Source organism: Melanaphis sacchari, unplaced genomic scaffold (assembly GCF_002803265.2).
Source record: "Melanaphis sacchari strain LSU unplaced genomic scaffold, SCAv2.0 Contig29_pilon_pilon, whole genome shotgun sequence".
Lineage (NCBI taxonomy): Eukaryota > Metazoa > Arthropoda > Insecta > Hemiptera > Aphididae > Melanaphis > Melanaphis sacchari.
The window spans coordinates 785,150-800,957 of record NW_020271172.1 but is presented as its reverse complement, the minus strand read 5'-3'; the positions used below and the strand labels follow the sequence as shown (position 1 = coordinate 800,957).

General features: G+C 27.1%; 2 protein-coding genes across 5 annotated transcripts in view; both read right to left on the bottom strand.

The window, feature by feature from the left end:
* LOC112595752 overlaps positions 1-14,843 on the bottom strand; it is a 32,758-nt gene extending 17,915 nt beyond the window's left edge. Inside the window, exons 1-3 of one of the 4 annotated variants that reach the window (XM_025341052.1) lie at positions 14,187-14,843; positions 8,277-8,760; positions 1,735-1,794 (exon numbers count right to left, since the gene is read on the bottom strand). The gene's annotated coding sequence lies outside the window, so the exon portion shown is untranslated. The remainder of the gene's footprint in view (positions 1-1,734; positions 1,795-8,276; positions 8,761-14,186) is intronic. The other 3 variants (XM_025341053.1, XM_025341054.1, XM_025341055.1) reach the window with 3 other exon arrangements.
* LOC112595743 (zinc finger MYM-type protein 1-like) lies at positions 1,186-3,948 on the bottom strand. Its single transcript, XM_025341042.1, has 5 exons — positions 3,944-3,948; positions 3,279-3,851; positions 3,163-3,200; positions 2,312-2,532; positions 1,186-1,203 (listed from the first exon to the last, which is right to left on the bottom strand). Exons 1-5 carry the CDS (start codon positions 3,946-3,948, stop codon positions 1,186-1,188), a joined length of 855 nt encoding a protein of 284 aa, XP_025196827.1.
* Positions 14,844-15,808: the final 965 nt, after the last annotated feature.

Genomic DNA, 15,808 nt, shown 5'->3' with positions numbered 1-15,808 from the left:
ACATAAATATTATACACCTATTAATATTTAATGCGCAAAGCCGCGATGGGTAACCCGATAGTATATTATAATATATTTTTCGATAATAAATATAATAATATACAAGCCGTATAATAATAAAATTCATATTATACGTAAAAGTCCTAAGTTTTTAGGAATATTGTTCCTGTGAATTACAACCAAATAATTAATATCGTTATTTATCGTTAAACTATGAATTTCGTTAAAATTTACAAAACTACAAACATCAATAAAAAAAAACAATTGTGTTTGTAAATTTTTAGTTCTAGTACGAACTAATTATGAGGAACTTCGTATTAAATTTTTATATTTTAGTCATGGCAATTGAAAATTTTAAACTACTTATTTTTAGTTTTTAAACGTCCGTGATTTTAACAAATTTATTAAAAATTTTAACTTCTAATGAATACAAAAAATTGTGTCAACTTTTTTCTAATTTTTATGAAACTAGAACTAGAACTGTTAATGTGGGTTTTTGAGTTAAGTTTTTAAGAATTATTATGATCTAATAAATAATTTTTATCGGCATAAAATTTAACGACAATTAAATAATTAAAAATTTCTCAAAAAGTGTCAAAATATTTTTAAGATTATACGTTGTGTTGGGAATGCTAACAAAAGAATTGGTAAAAATTGCAAGCATTTACAATTATTTGGTTTTGAATAACAAATAAAAAAAACAATAAAGTTTTCGACGAGAAATTGTTATTATATAGGTGATTGTTAACCAAATATCAAATTTGTCCAACAAAAATTAATTTTATTTTCTGGAAAACATTTTTTTTAAACATAAGTCGCAAAACGTATAAAACCTCATGATAAATTCTCAAATCTTAGATACAAACAGAAATTTTTTAAAGATTTTATTCAAAACATAGGGTAATTTTCAAGATTTTGATGAATTTTGTTAAAACTCTACAGTTTAGTTCTAATAGGTACTTAGAATATATATTTTCAGTATTTTTTAATTGGAAAATAAATAAATCACTAAGAACTTTGTATTGTACATATTTTTTCAAGTATTTTTCCCAAATCATAAATTTTAACAGTAATTTATAAAAAAAAAAAAAAAAATTAAAAATTGAAAATTTTAGCTGTCTATTAATTAATAGCTCAAAAAACCAAAATATTTGAAAATTATACCATAAATATAAATTAATAACATCAAGTATTTGGTAGAATCTACAAAATTTTAATTTTTTACGGTTATTAAATTTTCAATCACGACAAAAAACTTATTTAGTAAAAAATATCCGTTTTAAATTTTTTGTTTTTTCCTGATAATTTTGAAAATTCTTATATCTTTAATTATTTTATAAATATTTTCAAACTTTTATAATTAGAATTTTCTAAATAAATTCTGAGCGGACTATGATATGTTTTAATTTTTATTATAAACTAATAAAAATAAATAAAAATGCCAATGGCCTATTAGAATTACAGATTAAATGGTTTGATAATATTTTAGAAATTAAAAATATAGTTTATAAAATAACAAAAGAATATAATACCTATATATAATGCATAGATAAGTATATCTGCTTGTGTGATTTTGAGCATCATAATAATCGATAATTTAATAGTATTATGAAGTGATCAAATGTATTCTCAATAAGTTATTTTATATTTGGTGCAGACAGATACATACAAATATATATGGGTGAATAGCCTATATAAGGAGTTATTAACTATAATTGTTATTTTTATACTCACAATAACTAATAATAACGGCACCGCACACAGGGACTGATGCTCGCTCGTACTTACCGCAGACTGAAAAGTAAAAACATTGTTGAAATGTAACGTAGTCACTTGTGTTTTATTTTATTTGTTTGCGTTAAATGAGAATACTATTTAATAGACGAAATCAGAGAAACTAATGATATTATGAAAAAAAACCAAATAATGTAAAAAGAAAGTAAAACTATAGGTAAGTTTTTAGTATAGGTAGTACATCTAAACATATTTTTTATGTACATAAGCGTGTGTAGAACCCAAAAGTAAGTAGTACCTTTAGGTATCGGCCTTTATATCAGTGGCGTAGCTAGACACTTTTTTCTGGGTAGGCCCGATATTTTGATGTAAGGATTACTAATGAATATTTTTATAAAATAAAAAAGTATCAGAATATCGTTATACATTTATTATAGGCATGATACATGGATTTATTTTATGTTTTAAAACTAATAGTATAAAATTAAATCAATAAAAAAGATATAGCTATATTAAAATATTTTTAGATTGAAAATTCCAATTTTCTTTTTTTCATTGATGCAAACTCGTCAATTACAGCAGATGGATTTTCTATAAAATTTCCACTTATTTCTCTCTCAATTGACAGCAAAGTTAAATTATTTAGTCTGCTACTTGTCATCGTTGATCTTAAATATGTTTTTACTCTTTTCATCGTCGAGAAACTCCTTTCTGCTGAGGCACTAGATACTGGAACTACCAAAAGATTTTCAATAATTTTTGTTAATTCTTCAAATCCAACTTTGTATTTTTTCACTTCTTGGTATAATTCAAAAAAATCAGATACAGATAAAAATAAGGTTTTTCCCAGTTGACATTGGCATTTTAATTTAGTTATAAATTCATTTGATCGATAAAATGGAAATGTTTCAGCATAACGACAAATTATTTCACTGTCTAAAAATGTTGATGAATTTTGGTCTAAAGCTTCTAAAGTTACATACATATTATCATCATTTATATTAAAACGTCGGTTTAGTTCGAAATATATTACGTCTAAAATATTAAAAAATATTCTTTTTTGTTCTGTTTTCATGTCATCAGATAAATAAGCTATTCTTTTACCAGTGCTAATAGTTACATAATAATCGACTAAAGTATTTGAATTTCGTCGTGTTCTATTTGATGATGACAAATTATCACTTGATGGCGTAGGTATTTTAGAATTTTGAGCAATAACCAATGATTGCTCATATAATTCAAAAAACTTCTCATCATTACGTAACTCTAATATTTGTTGTTTTGTTGCATTAATTAATAATGTACAACGTTTTATATCAAGAGTAGTTGATTGCAGGTTAATCGATAAGCAATTTATGATATTTAATATTTCGTTTAAGCACACAATTATTATGATAACTTCAAACTTAGCAAACTGTATGGCCAAACCTTTTGCCTCTGCAGCTTCTTGTTTTTTAGTACTTCCTCTAAATGCATTAAGAACTTTTAAAATATCATTAAAATGATTTTTAAAAAATTTAATATCCTTGTGTTTTGAAACCCACCTTGTTTCACAATGTTGTGGTACTTTATACTTGGTTTCTTTTAAAAAAGCATGATGGCGAATTGTAGATACCGATTGGAATGCATAAATAGCTTCTAATAAACCAAGTATTTCATCTACTTCTTGAATATTTTTCGTTACATCAACTAGCACTAGGTTTAACCTATGAGCATGACAATGAATATACGGACACGGATTTTGCGCTAATTCCCTTATTTTTGTTTGAACACTAGAAAAAGCTCCGGACATTACTGACGCGCCATCATATGATTGACTTACACAATTTGAAATATCCAAACCAACATTATTTAAAAAAAATATTATGCCATCACACAGTGCTTGAGCATTTAATTCGTTCAATTCGACAAAACCTAAAAATCTTTCTTTAATTTTTAAATTGTGCAAATATCGAATACAAATACTCATTTGTTCAGTTTTTGACTGATCTCTAGCCTCATCTACAATTAAACTAAATATCTGGCTTCCAATATGAACTTCATTTATTATTAATTGTAATACAAGCTTTGATGTAGCTTTTATTATATCGTTTTGTATTTCAGGCGATATGTATTTGCTATTTTTAGGTAATAAATTAAAGTTTGTTTTAAAATGTTCATTTTCGATGGAAAGTAATTTTATAATTTCTAAAAAGTTACCTTCATTTACGTCATGACGTGAACACAAACTTGCATCATAATTTTCACTATTGAATTCTTCTTTTCTTTCTTTTCGATGTTCTCGTAGTCCGATATCTTGCCGTGCACAATATAAAACACACCTTATTACACTTGTTAAAATAGTTCGATTTTTTATAACTTGCTCTTTGACTTGTTTATTTATTTATTTGAGTCGAAACTGATCCAGTTTTTTTGGTTGATAGCCATGCACCATATTTAGCTATTGCATTTTTATGTGAAGTAGTATTCTCATGTTTTTTAGTCATGTTACATATATTTTTCCAATCAGAATATCCACCAGTAATTAGAACATCTTTTTCAATTTGCGAATGAGAAGGAAAATGACGGCAATAATAACAAAATACGGCATTCATCTTAATTGAATATTCCAACCATGGGTACTTATTGTACCAACTACTTTGAAAGCTACGTTGCTTACCAGATATAAAAGTACGAGGAAAACTGATGACAGGTTGTACAGCGGTATCTTCACAAGTTACACTAATATCAAAAATGTTTAAATTCAACTGTTTATTTGTATCTGATATTGGTGTACGTGCACTTGATCCAGGGTCATTAGGCTCAAAAACCGAAACAGTTGAAACAGAAGTTGATTTTAAATTACCTGATGTAATTAAAAAACGTTTCATTTTTCGAAAATGAGCGACGCAAGACGCAACGGACTAAGTAAAAATAAAAGCGAAATATAATCACTTCGTTATAGGTACTAAAGACGTTCGTTCGTAGTGACGCAGTGCGATTAGTATTAAACTAATCGAAAATCGCAAGCGTATATTCTATTCGACTACAACTTATATTACAGTCTCGTTATTTTTGGAAATAATCGTCAATTGAATGGATAAGATTAATATCTATCATACTGGTTATTATAGTTGAGAATATTCAGGTAACGGGCAATACGGGCTGTCAGGCTATAATATTATATTATCACGGGCTTTGATGCACTATAAATTTCGACGGATGCCGATTAACAGGAATTGATTGGTCATTAAACGACAACACTCAAAATAAAAGACGTGTCATTAACTGATTTTCAGAACCGATTAAATTCACCATCGGGATTTAATTTTGTAAATTAAAACCCTTTTTACAATATATTAATTCTATTATTTTAAATACATATTATAGTCATAAACATATTATACACTACACGTTTAATAGGATAAAAAATTTTTTTTTTTTTGGAAAAAAGTGGGTAGGCCCGGGCCTACCAGGCCTACCCGCTGGCTACGCCACTGCTTTATATTAAAACAATTAATATTAAAAAAAAAAAAAATACAAGTTGCACACTACCATACATTATTTCTGAGAGGGTAGTCATGGCGGATTAATATTCAAGTTAAAATCAAATCAAAAAGGAAAAATAAATGAATAATATTATTGATAATACATGATCACGAGTTTCACTTTGTAAATTGCAAATTTAATAATTCGTTTCTCAGTATACTATTACAATTAACTCATAATAATTTTTAGTAAATAATACTAGTCACTACACGTCTACAAGTTCAACTATATACAGACTTTCAATAATAGAGTGTACCACGGTGAAGTGTCCTAATTTTTCAAATTTGTTTTAAAAATATAATCTAAAATTGATTTTAATAATCAAGGTATATTTATTGCAATTAATATTTATATATGGGCAATTTGATTAAGACATTGGGCACTTTGGCTCTTGAAAATCACAAGGCGTGCCTAAGCACACCCTACACGCACACCTGTGTATATGTATAATGTGTATATTTATAACTGTATTAAATATTGAACATATTTTTTTAAATAATAAAGGTTTTTTTCATCATTATTATATTTTCTACATACTAATGATTAAATTATTTTTTTCTCTGTTAATTTTGCTGAAAAATATTCTCGGCCTGAAATATTGACCTAGTCCGCTCTTGATATACATAAACAATAAGTAGTCGAAAAGTGGCTCGATCTTCAACTTTGAGGACTATTTTGGATAGCACATTTCATTTATTTTTATTATAGAAAAGTTAAAATCTCAAGTATTTTTTAAAATAACTGATAAAATAATTTAAGGAAAACAGTCATTTTTACGTAAATGCTGTTTTTATTAAAATAGATTTTGTTTTAAAGGTGTAAACAGAAAAACAATAATTGTAGATATTTTAAATTTTCACTAAAAGTTTATATGATCATTTTCTATACACAACCTATTTTTATTCTTTTTTAGTTATTTATAGAACATAAGATCACTTTTTTCAAATGTTCTCAAAAACTTATTTGCTGAAAGAAAATTGTAATATCTCAAAAATATTCATATTATTGACTTTGGTTCAGATATTAGGTTATGGATTTTTATCTAAAGGATATTTATTAATTTAAGTACGTACTACATTTTGAGTATTCAGGAGAAAGAAAAATAATATACATTTATGAATATTAATTAATATTAATTTTAATACCATTATTATTGGGGAAAAAGAATTTATAAAATTTAGTGTTATGTAAAAATACTTAATGAAGATTTTGAAAATGTTTTAAATATAGTAGTAATAATACTGTCGTCCTAAGTAAAAACGCCGTAAGTTCCAAAAAATAAAATAAAAAATGATTTAAATACAAATAACTAATTTTAAAATTTGGCTTGTGTAAAAGTATAATATAAGCAATAATCAAATAACTAAAATATCGTAAATCGTAGAAAATGTCGTGAATACTAGATGATAATGCCATAAATGTACTATGTTCAGCACTAACGCTATAAGTATTGTTGAAGATACGTTATTTTTTCTTAGCACTATGTACAAATTAATTGACGGCAATTTAGCCAAATAATACGAACTAAATTTTTTGAGAAAATATTCCAATATGCAAATTATCCAATTAATTATGTATAAATGTATAATTAAATATATATATATATATATTTAAATTTATAAATTGACTTACAAAAAAACAGTTTTGTTTTGTGAATTATTTAATAATAATTATGTAGCAATAAATATAATTATTAAAATGTATAATTTTTAATTAGTTACTGCATTTTTGCTTAGGAACACAGAATCAAAAGTTTTTACCAATACTAAGGTGCAATGTGAAAAGTAAAATATCTTGTTAAAAATTCATTTTATCATATTTAAAAAAAAATATGATATACAAATTATTATGATTTTATAAAAAAAATGTAAAATACAAAAACACGTTTTTTTCAAAATCATTCTACGGAGACTTACGGCATTTTGCTTATGATGGCAGTATATGTGTAAATTATTAATATGAAACAGGTATGGCGTGTGCTATAAATGTTACTAATTTTTTGAATTTACCAGTGAATCGTGTTTCTTACGCTCACTAAACTAACAATTAAATTATAAATATTTCTAAACGCAAAGCAATCATTCCTTGTATTATAAAAACATTTTAACCACAAAGACATTAAAATAAAGTATTTTAATATGCGTATTTTCATGTTATTTATATGTATTTACGCCAATGAACTTTAAAAAGTAAGAAGAAATTTAAAATTAATTTTCTGATTACAATAAATATATTATCATTAGGGCTGAGATTTAATGCAAAAGTATCTTTTTTTCTAGTGTTTTGAAACGTTAGTCCATAAGTATAAAATGTGTTTTGAGTGTTACTGATTATTTTAAAGTATTTAATTTTTTTTTTTTTGCATTTTTTGACAAAATTAATTTTAAATGCATTTTTCAAAATTTGTTCATGAAATGAAAAAAAATTGTTGCGATTAATAAGAAACTTTCGATAAACTGCCGACGTTACAAATAATAAATTATATAAGTTATTGTCGATGATATTTTTTTTATTATTATTTTAGAATGAATGATTACGAAAACAGAAGTAAAACAGAACTAAACAAATAACAAAAAACAATACTATTAAAAATAATACACTACTGTAATATAATTTAAAATTTTTTTTCCAATTTTTAAACTATAATAAATATAACTTAAATACATTTTATGAGTTTTTAAGTAATTTTCGCATATTTTGAGATTTTTTAGGGCATTATAATTAAAATCGATAAAAAATATAAGAATATTATATTTTTAAAATAAAATAACGAAGATGTATTTATGGGAGTCATTTATTTTTAAGTTTTTATTGTCTATTTTTATTCAGAAGAATTTTCAAAAAAACATATTTTAATAGTTTTTTTTTTTTATAATCAAAAAAATATATAGTATTTTACACATTATATGAGTACCTACATTAAAATTATTTTATTTTTATCGCGTATTACTGTAAGTTTAGTTATTATTTATAGGAAACTTATTAAAATAAAAATTGAAAATAATTTTACATACCTGTGCTTTGTTGATGATTTATTTCGTCAGAACATCTGGAAATACGGAGACTTAGTTGATACAGGCTTAAGTATCGGCGTCGATATGACCAATATCAGAAAACTATTTTGCTAATCCGCGTCCGTCATATATGTATTATTGTAGGTGTACGAGCACTAATTACCACCGGTCCCTATTGACGCAGCTTCGGTACCGTTATGCGATGCTACTGCCAACGCCAACAAGTGTTTATTTTTGTGATACTATTCTGTTTTATACCGGTGGTGTGGGTGCTTTACCGCGTAAAAGTTAGAACACGTGCATATGCTTACTGTTGTATCTGCGGTAATGAAAAGCGTGATTACGGTGGCCGGGATCGTGTATTATGATGATGATACGACAACATTAACGTTGATAATGTGGCCTATGTCTGTGGTGACAACTGCAGTTGCACAGTGATCGTTGATGTCGTGAATATTCGAGGCGGCGATTTCGTCTATTATTTCTGAAAGAATCCATCATGAATACGTAAAGGCAAGAAACAACAACGACCACGATTAGATACAGCTTGACGGTTTTATAGACGGTTATAAAAAATAAATTTTAATAAGTTCAAAAATATTTGGAAACTTTTTATGTTTTGTTGCAATAGGAGTAGTTACGATGATAACAATTATTTCACGATGACGACAAAAGCTGTCGAGTAAGTGGTATTAGTGAAGAACGACGATTGGTTGAATAATAATAGTGAAAAAAAATAATGGGAAAAAACAAGTTCAAAACGCTAAATTATTCTAGTACAATAATAAATCGCGCGGAACACACGAGCTTATACACAAGCATATGTAAAAAAACTTTCCCGAGAAACAGCAAAGGATGGGAATGAAGACTTAGGCGACGTCGGTAATACCGCGGTTTATACAACACAACTGTTAAGTCGGATAATGAATTATTATGCACTGTGTAATTTTGAATAATAAAATACGACGCAGACGATTACAGTGGTCAACTTGTGGATGACAACAAGTGAAACTTTTAAGCACGAAAAAAAAAACATCAATAGAATATTAACGAAGACTTGAAAAATTTGGTAATATGGTATTATATCCGTAGTTAAGCAATAAAAGAAATTGTTAGTAGCGACGATCGCGGAGACTGGCTGCCAAAAGTTGACTAAATAGTCACGGGTTACAAAATAGCAGCAGCATCCGTTTAGCTACAGAGTCTGCCGTCAGAGCTAAAGTTCGAGTTGTGGGATGGGAGAGGCGTGTAGGGAAAGGACTACCTATGAATCCGCCTACGTTCAATAATAATTCGGGAAAACCACCTATATTGATACCGATGGGCGGGCGATTGCATTCCGCACACGCGTCACAGTAAACTGAGTCGAAGGGGGTAAATACAGTATCAACATGACACTGAAAAGCTATTTCTTACCGCAACAGTCTATACCTTACCCACCCGCACCAGATAACCCAGCGGATGACTGACGACGGCCATCCTCATTGAAGGAAAACATAATCTAGGGCAACAATCACCGCCCACATTACCTACCCTCGACAACATAATATATTTTACGACCCAATTTTGGAGTGAAAGTGGTTTCCATGCCTACACTCTGCTGTCACTGTTGATCGATCCAAAACAGATTTTCCTAGGTATAGCACAATCGCCTCTCTTAACTAAAAATATGTTGAATTGTCACCGCCCTCACAGAAACCACCCTCCCATTTTCAATCCATTGTAATTATTTAAGTGTTTATCCGTACACAATTTGATTTGGTAGAGATTATAATAAAATTAATTTTCAGAATCAAAGCTTACTTTACATTAATTTGGATTATACTCGGATAATAAATATTTGATTTTTAAAGTTCAAGTAAAAAATTAGATAATACACGAACGTTTAACATTATTATTTTTGAAATTCTAAATAAGTACGGATTAACCATCAAATTAAACATACGTTTTTTGAATTTTAATTTGTAATAATAACAATATCATGAGTAAAAATAAAGAACAAAATGCAATAACTAATTTATTTTCATTTTTGTTTAAGTTGCAGTAATGAATGTTATGACTTATGAGTTATGACCTAAAGAACAAATTTAAAAACTGTATTTTCCATATATTTGCATACTTCCTTGCATATTTCTAATAATATTTCTTTAAGAATAGTTTTGCATTTTTTAGATATTTTATCATTATTAAATAAAAATACAATCAGTTAATTAATATTTAAATTTAAATTTAATTCAAATAAACTATAGGTACATAATATTATTAATTTAGATTTATAACAAGATACACCCAAGAATATATAGTTTGGCCAGAGAAATATAATAAGATATTGATATAAAAAATAAATAAGTAGATGAAGTACAAATAACATTTTTTATATGACAATTAACTAGAAAAAAAAATATGATAAAATACAACTACAATGTTATAGTATACTTAAAAAAGGTAGAAATTAATTTTATCGAGAAGCATTAGTCTTATTTGTGAACAAATTCCTACAGTACTATATACTTGCATGAACATTTGTTTTTTGTTGTTGTTCTTATTTTTAACAGTCCTAATATATACACCTAGTCATAAATAACATAATATAATAATAATAATTATTATATTATTAAACATAATTTATGTATCAATATTTATTAAATTCTATTCCTTTAATAACAGTAGTAATACAATTCTATTGTAAAAAGTGAACTCTGATAAATGTGGTCATGCTGTTCTAGTGTGTAGAAAATTAATTAGTACTTATTTTAATTGTGTACAACACAATTTTTTACTTTTTTTCATCAAATATATTCGTGCTGTTTTTAAACTTTTTATGATTCTGGGTACTATTTAAATTATAAAATTTGAAAATATATTTTTAAGCTATATTGGATTTTAAATTAAATAACTAATTGAATATCTATAAATTAACAAAATTTGTTCACCTTATTTAATTAACCCAAACATATAACAACAATATGTTTACTAGTAGTGGCTCATACAATTTACAAATAACCAAAAACCAAAAACAGTGAATAAAACAAAATTATTATAATAATTATTTAGGAAGTATTCAAATTAAATTAATATCCAATATTAATCAATCATTTAGCTAGTATAACTTGAGATTGTAAAAAAAAAAAAATAGATCTGAGAGGTTTTATAACTTAAAAAACCCAATATCATAGTTCATACATATTTCTGTTAATTTGATATTCTAAATTGTAAAAGAAATACAAAAGACTTGAACTAAAATACAAATAATGTTTCTACTCATATGGCTTAAAAAGATAAAAAATATAGTTCAAATTATCAAGTATAAATATGATCAAACATTTGATGCAAGTACTAATGGCAAAAAAGTATCCACTTATGATATATTTGTATTTTGTTTTTTTTTTAATCTTATAATTTTTTTTTTAATTTTAATAATAAATAGTGAATAAGTAAGTAATTAATAATAATAAAATCATATATTTTTATTAGTTATTTTAAATAACAAAATATAATACAGTATTAATAGATAGCAATATTACACAAAAATTAAACAAGCTGTAAGATCATAACACAGCAAATTTCAAATTCAGAAGATTTCATTTTAATAATTGTATTTTTAATATTAAAATTAATTCCAAATTAAATGTTTAAGTAAAATATTTTTCAGAGCTTCTCATATGTTTTAAAATGACTATAACTTGTTTCTACATTGTATGTATTAAAAAAAAGCCTACATGGGGTTATAGATAATATGGGGAATATCATTCATATTTTTAAGTTTAATAATAGTTCAATATTCACTCTTATATAAAAAATAACAGTAATACAGATTCACCAAAATGTAAAATTTGCAATATAAATTAGTAAGCCAATTAATACATGATGTGTTCTAGAAAATATACACAATCATGTTTCTAAATTAATACACTATACCTATGTTTTGATTTTATAATTTTTAATATGTTATGACTGATGTTTAAGGATTTAATCAATTTAAGTTATAATTTATATTTATTAATGTTATTACTTATAGCTTCATAATTCCAGTTATATAAACCTAGTTACATGAGTAATTTTCTTTAAGTATTTTTCAAACTTGAAGTGAAATGTATGATTATTTATTTCATTGATTAATGTTTTATCAAAATTAATAAAAATTAAATTAGAGTGAAGTTAATCACTTCTCTACTTTTTTTACAATCAAAATTCTAAAAGTTTTTATAAAAAATAAAATTCATATTACATAAAAGGAAAAAAATTAATAAGTTAAATTAATTAATCAAAAGTTAAGAAAGTTGAAGTTATTTTTGCAGCAATTTTAATTATAAAGTTTGTTTTTGAATTATAATAATTATATCTAATTCTTATTAGGAAGATATGCAAAAATATTTGAAAAACATCACATTTTCATTAATTATTATAAATAAAAATGTCTTCAAATTGAAAAGATTTTTAATAAATTAATTGATTATATTAACATTTAAACAAATATACACATAAACAAACTAATGTAAAAATGTATAAATTATTGTTTTTTTAATTGTTTGCATAGAGATTAAAAGATATCAAATAAGAATTAGGTAATCTTATCAAATGTAACTTTTGAGATATTAGAAAAAAAAATAAACAGTAGTAGAATGATCACATATGATATTTTAGATGAAATATTCTTTAGGTATAGATACCCCAATCCTTCATTAATATGTAGGTAGTAATAGAAGTGTTTGCTATTTTATAGAGTGTTGAGAAAAATCTATTTCATAATGCAATCATCAAAAACACAATATTGTGAAAATTAAATTAAATAACAAGTGTTAAGCACAATGGGAATAAACTGAGGGCTGATGGGAAAATGGCCATATTTAAAATGTACATAAAAATTTTTAAATTACTTTTCTTGTTCAGTGGTTAATTTTTAAATAGATAGCATGTTTTATTCTTATTAGACGGTTTCAAACTATAATTTTAATATTTTATAAATTATACCTATATGTTTATGGTTTGTTATTTTTTTTAACAGAGTATTGAATTTATATTTTAATGACTAGGTATAATAGGAACATATTTTATAACTAGATTCTAGCCAACTTTTTTATTATTATTTTATCTGATACTAATGATAAGTACAATAATACAAATTTAATATAACTAAAAATTGATGAAAAAATGGGATTGAATAAGTACTCTAAAATGTCAGAAAGATTATTTAAAGGAATAATTGTTTATACAAATATGAGAAAAAGACATATTCAAATTAAAAGAAAATTTATAACAATATTAATTTCATAACCTCTGAAGGAGACAACCATAATTTTAATTATTCAAACACTAATAGTATTTAAAAAAACCAGTTTAATACTTTAAAATAAGCTTTTACAGTATTTAAAATAGTTCATAAACCTACATACATGTAAGTCACCATTATAATGCATTACTTATCGAACATGTCTAAGAACTAAGAACAATAAGAACATTTTTTTGTCAAAAACCTTCAAGGCTATGACTTATGACATATTTAGAAATCATAGTACCTAAAGCCTAGATCTACCATACATTTTGGTATTCTGATAAACTGTTTCGAGATGATCCATTGTTAAAGAAATACATTTTAATAATTAATACAAACATTTTGTTATATATTAAATATTTCAAGTATAAAAACTGATTACCTACTTGATTTATGATATACCTATGAGATATTTTAGATATGAAACTGGTGATTGGCAGCGGAGTAGTTACAAGATATTTCCCATAAAAATCCTACGAAAAATGTTGATACGGGTTTGAGTAAAATACTATATCAATATTTATAATAATCCACTAAAACCTACCCTACCTAAAGTTGAAAATGTGTAATTATTGCCCGTTAGGTAAATTAACTGTAAGGTACAATTAGTATGTCTAAAATGTAACGGTTAGACTTACCCTTAAGTTCTAATAATTGCACAAATAGGAAGCTTGTTACAGAGTCTGTCGGAATGTTGTTCGTCTTGCGCTGCGTTTTATCAAACATTCATCGGTCTCTCGGTGTAACGGAAACGGGCGGACGACAGACAGACAGACAGACGTAGAGAGCAATCGGTCGGTGGACAGCAACGGGGTCAGCGAAACGCGAGACGGGTGCCGGACCAACGTCACACACCAGGAGGCGGCTGCCTAGCTTTTTACGCGATTTGAAAACAACGTCGGATCACATGGGCGCCGCACAACCGTAGCCTTTCGCTGTTCCGGGACGCTAGTCCGCTAATCGTGCAGCTAACCGCGAAACTGACGGCGGGACGAACGAGGTGTGTCCAGGGTACTCGGCGGCTGGGATCGTTTCCAGACTCGGACGGACATGCTCCGCACACACCCGAGAATACGTTCGCGGCGCCTATGACGGGATACACCGTCGCAAGTGCAGATGTCGTCGACTTCAAGGAGTCGTGGAGCCGGAGGAGTCGATCTCGTCGTCGATCTGAGTCTACGATACCCCGCGCGTTCCGTCGTTCCACCGCCGCCCGTGTGATTGCCGGCGATAGACTCCGCCGCCGCCCCCGCTCAGCCCCCACCACGAAACACGAAAACGCCAGCGGATGACCTGCGTTGAGCCGGCTTCTCTTTGTTTACACCGCGATAACGTCGCGCGGACACCCACGACAACAACGACTACTACTACTACTACACTACCACTACTACTACTACTACTACTACTACTACTACTACTACTACTACTACTAATACCACTACTGCGAACGAGCGTGGTCTGCGGTGCGCGGATTACAGGCCCTGTAGTCCCCCCAGTAAGGGCCTAAAATTTTCTATTTTTCGTACTACAGTACTACACACTATATATTATTTTAATCAAACCGAGTGTTGTAAAGTGAATAGTGATAATATAGAAAAAACATTATTATTTGCTACACACTTTTGAATTTCGTAATACACTAATACATATTGTTTCATTTTTTGTACTACAAAAGTGTGTCGTGTAGTACACACAATTTTAGGGCCTGGTCCCAGTTCCAGGACGGTGAAACAGAGGGCGATGCGATTTTTGTCGATCGTAAAAAAAACCGGACGTGTCGCACGATCTCGTTATAATCAGGGTTGTGAATTTATAGGAAAGTGCATTTTTTTTTTTTTTTTGGTGATAGTAAAACATAGCTTTGTAAGTACATAATTTGAATTATGTAATTACGAATCCATCTATGAAACTTTAATTTTGCATTTTTTAGGTCATTTTTTCGCATTTTTAGGTCATATTTTGCTTTTTTTAGTTCATTTTCTAGTATTTTTAACCAAATTCTGTCAATTAACTAGTTTGAAAACTTTTTTTTATTTTACACAGGCTGGATATATTATGTCAAATTTTTTAACTTTTTTTTATTAAATAAACACTTTTTTGTACTAATATTTAATATCCTGTACCTAATATTAATATAAATATAAAAATTAAATTAAAAACCATTTTAAATGAATTTTATACTATAATTTTTGGCATTTTATATTCCTATTTTTGCATTTTAAGTGCATATTTTATTGCATTTTTTAAGGTTTTTTAGTGC